Below are 14,540 nucleotides of genomic sequence, written 5' to 3' on the forward strand. Positions count from 1 at the left end.
AAAGATGCCCTGTGTCATCTCCATTCCCTAACCCAATTGACACTTTTCAGTTCTTATGTCATTTGAATCTGCTAACTATGCTCCTCTTCTTGAAATGCTTGACTCTAAAGCAGGGATAGGAGAAAGGGTTTAGGTGTATGTGTCAGGAGGTAGAAAGAAGCAGCCAGTAGAGTTGGCATCATCATGTCAACTGTCTGACAGCAGGGTGTTGTAAAATATTTATTTTTCAATTACAGCTGACATTCAATATTGTATTAGTTTTCTGCATCATGCACAGTGGTTAGATATTTATATAACTTATGAGGTAATCCTGTCAATGAGTCTAGTTACCCGACACACAGTTATTACCATATTGTTGACCATATTTCCCATACTGTACTTTACATGTCTGTGATTATTTTGTAATGACAGAAGGGTTTTTGGAGTAGTATTTCAAGTTCTAATCCTCAAACTTTCTGATCAGAAAGTGGTACATTATATCCAAAGAAGGCAAGTCTCGGTAATAGTTAATAAATCTCACTATTAAAATTCAATCAGGAATGATCAGTTTAACAATGTCAAATTATTCATTAATAATGGGAGATAGCACATATCACTTATTCAATATCCCCTCCCCAATATTAAATAGAAACTTGTCTATAGTATACATTGTTAAAACAGACATTTGATTTTCTTTCCTTCAGTCTCCACGGAAGCATAGCTCATCATGTCTTGTCTTGCTCTTTTGGGGGTATCAGGTTCATGGTCTATTAGAGCCTTCTGGTATCAGATCCTTGGCTTCTGGATTCCCACTTTGACTTCAGGTCTCTCATTGTATTTCTAGCCTTCATTTGTAGACTTGGGAGTCCTTGGCTATTTCCACTCTCTATACTCCAATGTTCTGTGAGACTATACCCAGAACTTTTTACCACTGTGGCCTTGCACAGTGTCGAAAGTGGAATTTCTCTCTGAGGCTTGGAATCTTCTTCTCTACAACCTGGACATGTCTAGATATTCTTGGATGTTTTCCATTTTATATACAATTTATATTACCTTCTCCAAATGAAACACATATGGTGGGGAGGTGAGGTGCTGGGTAACTTTGGAATTTAGGCAGCCATCAAAACCAATTCCTGTGTTCTTAAATCCATGACCACTGCCCCCCACCAATGTATATTTAGCACCCAGGATGATTTCTGGCATAACATGTGTCCAAAATATTAGCTTCACAAGAAAAATAGGTTTTTCATGCTCACTGTAAAGAAAACTTAAAAATACAGCAAAGTACAGAAAAGTCAAATGAAAAACACCTGATACTCCACTAACTGTGAAACAACTATCATCAAGTTTTGGAGACCATTTATGGCTCCCAAAGTTCACACAAATATTTAGATTTACAGTTTTACACTATACCTGCTGCTCTTACATTTCTCTTTTCCCCCCAGTCTTTTCCCTTACTTACTCCCCTACTTCTTTTCTCCTCCAAGTTAACCAATGTTAACTGTCTAGTGTATATTCTTTCATACCTGTTTCCATGTTCATCTAATCACACACACACATAAATGTGTGTTTAACAAAAATGAAATAGTATATGTATACATATCTGTGTTAAAGCAGTGATTTATCAAAAATTGTGGGGAAAATGAGGTCAACTTGTAGATGTAACTCACTTTAAAAAGTACTCTCATGCTATTGCATCTATCAGGGTATATCACAATTCATCCAACCATTCCTGTTAGTGGCCTTTTATTTTGTCTCCCGTTGGGTTTCTTCTTTGCTTCCTAAACTATACTTAAACAAACATCCTTATTTATGTACTCGTATTCACTGATGCTCTTATTTCTGTGGGACAGACTTCTGAGTCAAAGCATTTTTTATTTTTCAAATATTATATATTTTAAAATTGGATTGCTTGTGAAAATGAGAGTACATGATTTTCCAAACCTCACTAGTAAAAGATCTCTTAATTTGGCTAACTCCATGAAGTGAAAGTGATGTTATCATTGGATGTTTTAATTTGCATTTCCCTGAGTACTATTTAGGCTCATAATATTTTCACAGGTTAATGGCCATTTGGAGTTGCTTTTCTATCAACAGCACTCAAGTCCAGATGGGTTAAAGACTTCAATGTAAAAAATAAAATGATAAGAATCTTAGAAACAAATTTAGGAGACTATGTATAACCTAGGAATTAAGAAGACCCTTTTAACTAAAATAATAAATTAAGAAAAAAGGAAAACAGCCTTGGCTTGGTGTAGCTCAGTGGATTGAGCACAGCCTGTGAAGCAAAGGGTCGCCAATTCGATTCCCAGTCAGGACACATGCCTGGGTTGCAGGCCAGGTCCCCAATAGGGGACACATGAAAGGCAACCACACACTGATGTTTCTCTCCCACTCTTTCTCCTTCCCTTCCCCTCTCTCTAAAAATAAATAAATAAATAAATAAAATATTTTAAAAAAAGAAAAAAGGAAAACAGAAAAAATTAAAATATGGTAAATTCTTCTACTATATAAAAAATTATAAAGACCAATGCTAGATTAAGAAAAATATCTGCAAAACACATGACAAAAGAATTAATATCTAAAATATATAAACTCCAAATTTATTTGACAAACCAATAGAAAAATAGGCAAATATATATAGATAACCTATTGAAGATAATCTCTTAAATGAATAAAGTATGCAATCTAGATGAAGGCTTTCATTTGTCCATTACTGTACTCTATTGTGAATTTTTCACAACTTCTAAGATTTAATCTGATTAAGTGCTTTTCCACATTGATATGTTTATAGAGTGTCTTTTCTATGCGTATTTTCTGGCAAATTGATTCTGAAAGTTACACATTCATTAAACACACAGATTATGATTATTCTTGAATAGACATCTGGATGGAAGATTTATTATTATTTATATTAGCTGAGTTTTTCTCTGATGTATTCTTTGATGTACAGTAAGGCCTGAGCTACTTCTAAAAGTTTTTCCACATTCATTACAATTATAGGGTTTTTCTCCAGTATGCATTCTCAAATGTACAGTAAAGTCTGAGTTAGTTCTGAAGGCTTTTTCACATTCTTCACATTTATAGGGCCTCTCCCCAGTATGAATTCTCTGATGTAGAGTTAGCTGTGATAGAGTAATACAACCTTTTCCACATTCTTTGCATATATAGGGTTTTTCTCCAGTATGTGTTCTCCAATGCACTGTAATGTATGAACCCCTCCTGAAGGCTTTTCCACACACATCACATTTATAGGGTTTCTCCCCACTATGGATTTTCTGATGTTCTGTGACATGTACCATCTGGCTAAATGCTTTCCCACAGTCATTACATTTAAATGGTTTCTCTCCAGTATGTGTTCTCTGATGGGTATTAAATCCTGAGTTACTTGTAAAAACCTTCCCACATTCATTACATTTATAGGGTTTTTCTCCAGTATGCCTTCTTTGATGCACAGTAAGCTGTGATGTATTAGTAAAAGCTTTCTCACATTCATTACATTTATATGGTTTTTCTCCAGTATGGGTCCTTTGATGTACAATAAGGTATGACTTGGTCCTGAAGGATTTTCCACAATCACAGCATTTATAGGGTTTCACTCCAGTATGAATTTTCTGATGCTCCTTGAGATTCACCATTTTGGTGAATGCTTTCTCACAGTCAGTACACTTATATGGTTTCTCTCCGGTATGAATCCTCTGATGTACAGTTAAATGTGATTTTATTCTGAAAGATTCCCCACATTCATTACATAGATAAGGTTTCTCTTCAGTATGAATTCGCTGATGTATAATTAAAGAAGAAGACCGCATGAAGGCCTTTCCACATTCGCTACACTTATAAGGTTTCTCTCCTGTATGCATTCTATGGTGTACTGTAAGGCATGAATAATTAATGAATGCTTTCCCACATTCATTACATTTATAAGGTTTTTCTCCTGTATGAATTCTCTGATGTTCTGTGAAATTTGCTATACGATTGAATGCTTTCCCACATTCATTACATTCATAGGGTTTTTCCCCAGTATGAGTTCTTGTATGTACAATAAGGCTTGAATTACTTCTATAGGCTTTTCCACATTCATTACATCTAAAGGGTTTCTCTCCAGTATGAATTCTCTGATGAACATTAAAGATTGTGGTATTCTTGAAGGATTTCCCACACTCATTGCACTTATATGGTTTCTCTTCAGTATGGGTCTTCTGATGTACGCTAAGATATGACTTATTTCTAAAAGCTTTCCCACAATCATTACATTTGTAGGGTTTCTCTCCATTGTGAGTTTCTTGATGTCGTGAGAGTTTTGATTTATCACTAAAAGCTTTCCCACATTCATTACATTTATAGGGCTTCTCTCCACTTTGAATTCTCTGGTGCTGATTAAGGCGTGCACACTGGCTAAAAGATTTTCCACAGACATTACACTGATAAGGTTTCTCCTTAGTATGAGTTCGCTGATGTACCATAAGTGATGAAGAAGCAATAAAGGCCTTTCCACATTCATTACACTTATATGGTTTTTCTCCGGTGTGAATTTTTTTATGTTGGCTAAGATAAGAAGGCTGGCTAAACATTTTCCCACATTCATTACACTCATAAGGTTTTTCTTTAGTGTGAGTTCTCTGATGTTGAGTGAGTAATGACCTATAACTAAAGGCCTTTTCACATGTATTACATTTATAGGGTTTTTCTTTATTGTTAAGTTTTTTCCCTAAAGTAAGTTTTGAAGTAGGCCTTATTTCTTTGCAGCCTTCTGTATCCTTGCAATTTTTCTTCCCCAATTTATCTTTATTCAAATCTAAATTTTCTGTGAAATTTCCTTCATGTCTTTGGCATTTGCTATGGAGCTCTTCTGGACAAAAAATAGACCCAAATCTAACGCCTCTTTGACCAGTGGGAATTTTCTTATGTGTAACTGTTCTTTGGCTCTGACTCTCCTGACTATTTTGCAATCTCAATATCCTGTCATTCCACTTCCATAATCCTCTCATTCTGGAGTCCCGTAGACCATTCTCTGTGAGTTTCTCCACTATGTTCTCCTGTGATAAATCTTCCAAGTTATCTTCTGTTAGTATACCATTCTTGGTTGCAAATTTAGTCTCCAACTCTGGGGAGTGAAAAAGAAAAATCAAATGACTCCATTTCCTAAGTTAGGGAGACCTCACTAAACTGAATAATAAAAGGGAAACTTGGGCTGACAATGAATATGTGGTTTTTAACTGATTGAAAATTGGCCTTTTTCTTTTTTGAAGAAGGAGCTAAAATTAAGTCAGTCTGATTCATCAAAGAACCAAAGTAGTAAATTCAAGGAATTTTTCCTCTATTAAAAAACTCACTCACTTCATCCTTAAAGGACCCATGGACAAAGACAATGTGGGGCAGGATTGAAAGTGGAAGGTGGAGGGTGGGTAGGGCAGGGGAGAGTAATGGGGGGAAAAGGGGGACAACTGTAATTGAACAATAAAATTTTTAAATAAAAAATTCATTCATACTCAAAAGAATCTAAGTCTCTCAAGTATTTCTTTTCTCATTCTTTTTAGAGTCAACTTCTTTAGAGAGCATTCTTCATAAGTTGTGACTAATTCCTTGCTTTTCATTTATTCCACAAACCAGTTATTTGATCCCAACAATACTTTGTTTGTTCTCATTTTTTATTGACTAGCTATTTTTTTAATTTGTGAGAGCTTTCTCAAATTTCCCTGTCATAGTAGCTTATTCAAGTCTTTGTACATACTTTTTAATAAAATTCTTATGAAAAAAGACTGGTTTTGCAGAAGGTAGGATGAGCTAACTACTCAAAATTAATGTTTATGATTATTGATATTTCACATAGTGATAACTATTATCAAGAATAGTTTTATAACCTTTTCATAGGTCTTAAGAACATTTCTGATAGTTTGTCAAAATTCCTTTAAAAATTATTCTGTGTGGTGGCAGTCTTAACAACCTGTTTGTATATGCAAGTTAATATGCTACTTTCTAAAATCCCTTTTATACTTCTTTTATATTTCTAATTCATTTTAGAATAATTATACCTACATTGAAACATTTAGGTAAATAATTTTAAAGAAACAAATTGCATGTAAATCTTTTGTGGTCACTAGAATGGTTTTATGACTTTAAAACTCAAGGTAAGTAGAACTTTCAATGGGTATACATGACTGGACAAAGATCTGAATTCAGAGCCAACAAAGAAGAAAGCCCTATGACTCAAGGACTAAAACCCAGCTCATTTAAATGTCTTGCTTTAAATTAAATCAAGATGACTGAGGACTGTTACAGACCTGTATCCTAGCAGTCTTCCAAAAATAAACAATCCTCTATGAAAAAATTATACAATCCAGAGCCTCAAAGTATTGTTACATGTTTTCATATTCAATGCCTGACAGTGAATAATAATAGGCATACAAGAACATAAAAATCATGAGACAAATCAAGAAAAAAAACAGATAATACAGACCAATATAAAAAGGATCCAAATAACTGAGGTCTCAGATATGAACTTTTAAATTAATTAGGATTACTTTACTCAAGAAAATAAAACAAGATTAATAATTTCAACAAATAGCTGAAAAGTATAAAATAAGAACCAAGTGATAGTTCTAGAATTGGAAAATAAACAAGAACTCAAAGGATAGGCTAAAAGTATATATGGCACATGTGAGTGTAAGAAAAATTGGTCAGCAGAAAATATCCATATTGAAGCATAGAATAATGAAAAACTTGAAAACATTATTTTAAAAAGCATACGATGTACTGCAATGACAGAATGGAGCAGTTGCTACAGAGACATTACAGTTCCACAAAGCTTAAAATATCTACTGTCTTGCCTTTTACACAAAAAGTTCACTGACTCTTGAATTAGACAGATGGTTGACTTCCCAACAGATTCTATGTAATAAGAGAAAACAATGGAATGATACCATTAAAGGCTGAAAGAATATAAATGCCAACCTAAAATTCTAAACTTATCAAAATTTTTATTAAAAATGAAGGTTAAGTATCCTATAGTCAACACATTTATAATCTTATTTCTGTTCTTGACAACAATCACAGGTATTATGGAGATATAATTCTCACTTTATTATTCATAAAGTGAAGTTCCACATGGTTAACTAAAGCCAGCAAATGACAGATACAGGTTTGAGTCCAGGTGTTCAAAGTGAGAACTCTATCCTCTTTATAATAATCCTTCCTCCTCCGCAATTGAGTATCACCATGATTCTAAATACCTAGGCTCATGAGGCCTCTTATTTCATTAGTTCTTGTGGTTAGAATCCAGTTTCTTCCTAGTCTCCAGCCTTCTTTACTTAAGTTCCCAGGTCCTGAAGGTTCTTACTCAGTTTCCCTATCTCTTTTTCTCTTAGAGACAGGCCTTTTGCTCCAAACATAGCCCAATGGTCTGAAATATACCACCTATTCAGACATTTCGCCTTGTAAGGATCTCACTGTTAAGTCAGACACTCAGGGGTAGACATTCTGTTCTTCCTGGACTTTCTTGAAGCCTGTGCCCTTGGGATCACCCCTTCTTCAACCTATTTCCAAGCTTTGGTCTCATCTCCTTTTCTCTGAAGCATAGTGACAAGAACATAGATTTAGTTATACAAGTTAATTTCTAAATACAAGTTCTGACAATAACTGGATGTATTTAACTTCTTTGACCCTTAGTTTCTTGTTGTTAAACACATACATGTTTACTATATAGGGCTATTTTAAGGGTTATAACCAATAAAATTATATAAGTAAAATCCCAGCAGAATGCCAGTAATGAAGTAGATATCTAATAAATTTTGACTGTTATTGTCATTTTACAATGTATTTTTCTTCATGTATGGACCTCAGTTACTCAGGGGAAAAATGTGTCTCTTGACCAATGTATTCTGGTATGACTCCTTGAGATGTAAGAAATAGAAGCATATGAAAGATATTCTTTGGTAAATTTACTTCAAAATTACATACTAATATCTCTACATAATGCAGCATAAACTTTGGGAAAGCATGACCTTAGAGAAGTCATCCATTGTCTTCCATTTGATCTTCTGAGTAAGGAAGCCATGTCACAGGCACCAATATTCTATTAATTCAGAGTAGCACTAGAAGTTACCATTAACCAAACACCATGGTCAAACTAATAAGACACGTCTGTTCAAAGTCAAGAAAACCAACTAATGATGAATACCTACAGCAAATATAGTTTGATAAAAATTATTTCAGTTTTAGAATATGACAAGGTAAAAATAAAACTAAAGACTTTTTTTAGGCAAAAAGAAAAATGGAGAGAATATAACATCAGCAGATCTCAATAAAACATTAAAGGGCATTTTTTTAACACTAGGGAAGCCCAGAAATAAAGAAAAAAATGAAGAGAAAGGTAAGGTAAAAATATAGGTAAATCATTCTTTAAATCTGTTTTTTAAAATTGTTGTTCAAGTACAGTTTTCTGTCTTTTACTCCCATCCCAGCCCACCCACCCAAAATACAGGTAAATCTTAATGAATACTGACTGCACATAATAATGTCATATGGGACATTACACATATATAGAATTAAAATATACACTTCAATAACATGTAAGTGAAATGCGACTAAATGGAATAAGCTGCTCTAAAATCCATGTATTATTTGGAAAGAGGGGAAAAAATGTATTGAGTTGGCCAAAATGTTTGTTCTGATTTTCTCATAAGATGGCTCTAGCTTAGTTGTTTTTAATTTTATTTGAAACAATTTTGTTAGACTGTATCGTGACAGCTGTCATATCAGTGTGCATTTAAAAAACTTATCAAAATTGGTGAATTTTTGTGTAGCCATTTTAATACTGAAAATGGAAGAAAATACACAACATTTTGGCATATTATGTTTTATTATTCCAAGAAAGGTAAAATGCAACTGAAAAGCAAAAAATAATTGTGCAGTGTATGGAGAAGGCTCTGTGACTGATCAAATGTGTCAAAAGTGGTTTGCAAACTTTTGTGCTGGAGATTTCTCACTGAATGATGCTCGACAGTTGGGTAGACCAGGTGAACTTGACAGCAATAAAATCAAGACATTAATTGAGAGACATTGATGTTCTACCACATGGGAGACAGCCAACATACTCAAAATATCCAAATTAATGAATTTATTGGTGAAAATAAAAATGTATCTTTTATTTTATGGAAAAAAAACATATGGACTTTTTGGCCAACCCAATACATTAGACTACTAAATCAAGAATGTATGGTTTAATTTCAAAGTTAATCACTTAACAAATAATCTAAAATTTATAATTAACAACTGATTAGAGGGGAAAAGAGAAAAATAAATGATAAATCTAAAGGAAGACATAAATGGGAAAAAGAATACAGAACAAATAAGACACTTGCAGTTAGATGATAAATTTAAACATTATGTAATTGTATTATGTACAAATGAACTAAATATTCCCAAATACACAGATGTCAGATTAGTTAAAACAAATGTGCTACTTACAAGAGAAACATAAAATAAAAATATTACAGTGAGCAGATGAAAAGTGATGTACCATATAAATGTTAACTAAAAGAATGATGCTATAGCCCTGGCTGGTGTAGCTCAGTGGATTGAGCACAGGCCTGCGAACCAGAGGATCGCGGTTTGGTTCCCAGTCAGGGCACATGCCTGGGTTGCAGGCTGGTTTCCTGCAGGCCAACTCCCAGCAGGGGATGCACAAAAGGCAACCATACATTGATGCTTCTCTCCCTCTCTCCTTCCCCTCTAAAGATGCATAAATAAATAAAGTCTTTATAAAAAATAAATAAATCTCGAACTTCTTTGTTATTATGGGCACATTATAGGATTTCTCCTTAAAAAAAAAAAGAATGATGCTATAGTACTATTATTATCAGACAAAACAGACAATAAGGCAAAAACCACTAATAGAGATAAAGACACTTCATAATGATAAAAGTTCCAATTTTCCAAAAAGATATAAAATTTCTAACTTTGTATTTATCTAATGCAATTTCAAAATATATAAAGTAAAAATTAGAGAATCTAAAGCAAGAAATAAATCTACATTCACAGTGGGAGACTTTAAAAATCTTCCTCAATAACTAATAGAATAAGTTGACAATTAGTAAGTACATAGATTCTAGCAACATAATTAACAAATAACATATCTAGAGCTGCACTGGATACCTATCCATTGCACATTTTTCCAAGTTCACACAAAATGTTTACAAAAATTGTCCATCTAGTAAAGCAAGTTTTAAGAAATTTGCAAAGATTGCAATCAGAGCATTTCCTCTGACCACAGCATTTAAGGTAAATGATTACTGATTAAGCATTTAAATGATTACTGACCACAGCATTTAAGGTAAATGATTAAATGATTTTTAAGGTAAAAAGATTACTAGAAAACACCCATATGGTTCAAAATTAAGAAAAATATTTCTTGGTAGCCTGAAAGCCAATGACATAACACTGGAAATTATCAAATACTTTGAACTCAGTAATTATGAAGGTACTACATTAAAAAAAGGTGTGATGTGGTCTTTTTTTTTAAAAAAATATTTTATTGATTATACCATTACAGTTGTTCTATTCCCCCCCTTCATTCCCCTCCACCCGCACACTCCCTCCCCCACCATTCTCCCCGCCTTAGTTTATAACCACGTGTCTCAAGTTCTTTAGATTCTATATTGCCCCCACTATTCTCGCCCTCCCCCCATCTATTTTCTACCTACCATCTATGCTATTTTCTGTGCCTTCTCCCCCCTTCTCCTCCTCCCACACCCCTGTTGCTAACCCTCCATGTGTTCTTCATTTCTATGGTTCCACTCCTGATCTAGCTGTCCTCTTGGTTTGCTTTTGTTTTAGGTGTGGTTGTTAATAACTGTGTGTTTGCTGTCCTTTCACTGTTCATATTTTTCATCTTCTTTTTCTTATATTAAGTCCCTTTAGCATTTCATATAATAAGGGCTTGGTGATGATGAACTCCTTGAACTTGACCTTATCTGAGAAGCACTTTATCTGTCCCTCCATTCTAAATGAAAGTTTTGCTGGATAAAGCAATCTTGGCTGTAGGTCTTTGGATTTCATGACTTGGTATACTTCTTTCCAGCCCCTTTTTGCCTGTAAGGTCTCTTTTGAGAAATCAGCTGACAGTCTGATGGGTACTCCTTTGTAGGTAACTGTCCCCTTATACCTTGCTGCTTCTAGGATTCTCTCCTTCATTTTAATATTGGCTAATGTAATTATGATGTGCCTTGGTGTGTTCCTTCTTGGGTCCAACTTCTTTGGGACTCTCTGAGCTTCCTGGATTTCCTGGAAGTCTATTTCCTTTGCCAGACTGGGGAAGTTCTCCTTTATTATTTGTTCAAATACGTTTTCCACTCGTGGCTGTTTCTTTCCCCCTTCTGGTACCCCTATAATCCAGATGTTGGAATGTTTAAAGATGTCCTGGAGGTTCCTAAGCCTCTCCTCATTTTTTTAAATTCTCATTTCTTCATTCCTTTCTGGTGGGATGTTTTGTTCTCCCTTCTGGTCCATTCCATTGATTTGAGTCCCCGTTTCCTTTCCATCACTATTGGTTTCCTGTGCCTCTCCCTTCATTTCAATTAGTTTAGCCTTCATATGTTCCTCTAATTTGTGACTATAATCTACCAGTTCTGTGAGCATCCTGATAAATAGTGTCTTGAATTGTGCTTCTGAGAGGCTGGTAATTTCTCGGTTGCTTAGAGTTATTGGCTCTGGGACTTTGAGTTCTTCTTGCGCCATCTTTCGGGTTGTTCGTGCCTGTTCCATAGCAGGATCAGAGCCCTAAAGTGTTCACTAGAACAGGGCCACTAATTTGCTGGGTTGTGACATTGTATGTGGGGGTGGGGTCAAAGAGGGACTATGGCATCCTGTCCGCCGCCTGACGCCACGGCCCTCACCGGTGCTGAAGGGCAACTAAGTCGCTGGGTTGTGACGCTGTATGTGGGGGCGGGGTCAAAGAGGGACTATGGCATTCTGGCCGCCGCCTGCCGCCATGGCCCTCACCGGTGCCGCAGTTGCTGCCATCACAGGGCCCACGTGTTTCGTCCCACTGCACGCGAGTGTGCCACCGCCGTCAGCCTTGCCCCCTGGGGCCTGCGTGGTCTGTCTCACTGTGCTCGAATATGTGCCTGCGGTCTGCCCTGCACCCCAACTGGTTCCCGTCTGCATGCGCGCCTGGGTCGGGGGCCCTGTCCTGCCCGACCCTGCTCGCTGCTGGCCCCACCCCTCTTACCGTCCCGTTGAATGGTTAGATGTAGTCAGACTTCCGTATAATTCAATTTTCTGTCCTTTGGTTGTGTCTTTGTTTCTCCAAACCTTTGTTGTATTCAAACTTGGTTGTGGGAGAAGGCACAGTGTTTCCACCTATGCCTCCATCTTGTGGAAGTCCCCGCGGTCTTTTTTTTTTTTTTTTGCTTTCTATGTTTTTTATTTTTTATTCATGTTTCTTGATTTTTTAAAAAATTGCTGTTCAGGTAGTTTTCTATCTTTTACTCCCATCTCAGCCCACTGATGCAGTCTTGACAGCCTTAAATACATTAGAAAAAAAAAAGGCTGAAAATCAATGATATATGTATCCAACACACGAGGTTAGAAAAGATCAGCAAATTAAACACTAAGGAACAAAATATGAAAGAAGAGAATAAAACAAATCAAACACACAATAGAAATGATAAAAATTCTTCTTTTTTAAAAGCTAAACAAGATTGATAAACCCTAGCAAGACTGATTAAAAGAGAAAACAAAAAATTAATCTCAGAAATGAAGAAGGAGACATCACTTCAGATCCACATATACAATTAAAAGATTAAAAGACCCTGGTTCGTGTGGCTCAGTGGAATGAATGCTGGACTGGGAAATAAAGGGTCACTGGTTTGTATTCCCAGTCAGGGCACATGCCTGTTTTGCAGGCCAGGTCCCCAGGAAGGGGAACACAAGAAGCAACCACACGTTGATGTTTCTCTCCCTCTTTCTCCCTCCCTTCCCCCTCTCTAAAAATAAGTAAATAAAGTCTTTAAAAAGAAAAATATAAAATAAAACATTAAACAGAATAGTATGCCCAAAATTTTAAATTTTAGATTAAACAGGTCAATTCCTAGATAAACCTAATTTACTAAACTAAAATAAAAAAAATTTAAAAAGCCCCAGCTGGTGTGGCTCAGTGGACTGAGAGGTCACTGGTTCAATTCTCAGGCAGGGCACATGCCTGGTTCACAGGTCAGGCCTCCAATTGGGGGCATGATAGAAGCAACCAATTGTGGTTTCTCTCACGCATCATGTGTCTCTCCCTCTCTCCTTCCTTTCTCCTCTCTCTAAAAATAAATAAATAAAATCTTAAAAAAAGAAATAGGAAATAGTTCTGTAACTATAAAAGAAATAGAAGGTACAATTAAACACCTTGCACAATAAAAGCTTCAGGTCAACATGGCTTCACTGGTGAATTCTATGTACCATAAAACATATAACTTTCCCTCTCTCACCACTCTGTATTGTCATCACAATAAGCGATGGCCTCACTTTATCCTTTATTGAGAATCCAGATGCTACCATAATAAAATGTGTCCATTGTCCTACTACCAGTTGACCTATATCTTTTTAAATATATTTTATTGATTATGCCATTACAGTTGTCCCATTTCCCCCTCTTCACTCCCCTCCACTCTGCACACCCTTCCCACACCATTTGCCCCCTTTCGTTCATGTCCATGTGTCACAAGTTCTTTAGAGTCTGTATTTCCCATAGTATTCCTGCCCTCCCCCCTGTCTATTTTCTACCTACTGTCTATGCTACTTATTCTCTGTACCTTCTCCCCCCTTCTCCTCCTCCCACTCCCTGGAGTGCTAACCCAGGGAGTGGAGTGCTAACTCCATGTTGCTAACCCTCCATGTGATCTCCATTTCTATGGTTCTGCTCCCAATCTACCTGTCCTCTTAGTTTGCTTTTGTTTTAGGTGTGGCTGTTAATAACTGTAAATTTGCTGTCCTTTCACTGTTCATATTTTTTATCTTCTTTTTCTTAGATAAGTCTCTTTAACATATCATATAATAAGGGCTTGGTGACGATGAACTCCTTCAATTTGACCTTATCTGAGAAGCACTTTATCTGCCCTTCCATTCTAAATGAAAGCTTTGCTGGATAGAACAATCTTGGATTGGATCGTCTTTGGATCATGACTCGATATACTTCTTTCCAGCCCCTTCTTGCCTGTAAAGTCTCTTTTGAGAAATCCGCTGACAGTCTGATGGGTACTCCTTTGTAGGTGACTGTCCCCTGATCTCTTGCTGCTTCTAGAATTCTCTCCTTCATTTTCATCTTGGCTAATGTAATTATGATGTGCCTTGATGTATTCCTCCTTGGGTCCAACTTCTTTGGGACTCTTTGAGCTTCCTAGATTTCCTGGAAGTCTATTTCCTTTGCCAGACTGGGGAAGTTCTCCTTTATTATTTGTTCAAATAAGTTTTCCACTCATGGCTGTTCCTCTTCCCCTTCTGGTACCCCTATAATTCGGATATTGGAACGTTTAAAGATGTCCTGGAGGTTCCTAAGCCTCTCCTCATTTTTCTGA

At 36.0% G+C, this 14,540-nt stretch overlaps 1 protein-coding gene across 1 annotated transcript in view; it reads right to left on the bottom strand.

Annotated features, from left to right (window-relative positions):
- Positions 1-2,554: 2,554 nt before the first annotated feature.
- ZNF624 (zinc finger protein 624) overlaps positions 2,555-14,540 on the bottom strand; it is a 50,888-nt gene continuing 38,902 nt past the window's right edge. Inside the window, exon 5 of the mRNA XM_037068811.1 lies at positions 2,555-5,086. Coding sequence (XP_036924706.1) covers positions 2,889-5,086 — 2,198 coding nt within the window. The 3' untranslated portion in view covers positions 2,555-2,888. The remainder of the gene's footprint in view (positions 5,087-14,540) is intronic.

Source organism: Sturnira hondurensis, unplaced genomic scaffold (assembly GCF_014824575.4).
Source record: "Sturnira hondurensis isolate 20B ecotype Veracruz unplaced genomic scaffold, ASM1482457v3 Scaffold0018097, whole genome shotgun sequence".
Taxonomy (NCBI): Eukaryota; Metazoa; Chordata; class Mammalia; order Chiroptera; family Phyllostomidae; genus Sturnira; species Sturnira hondurensis.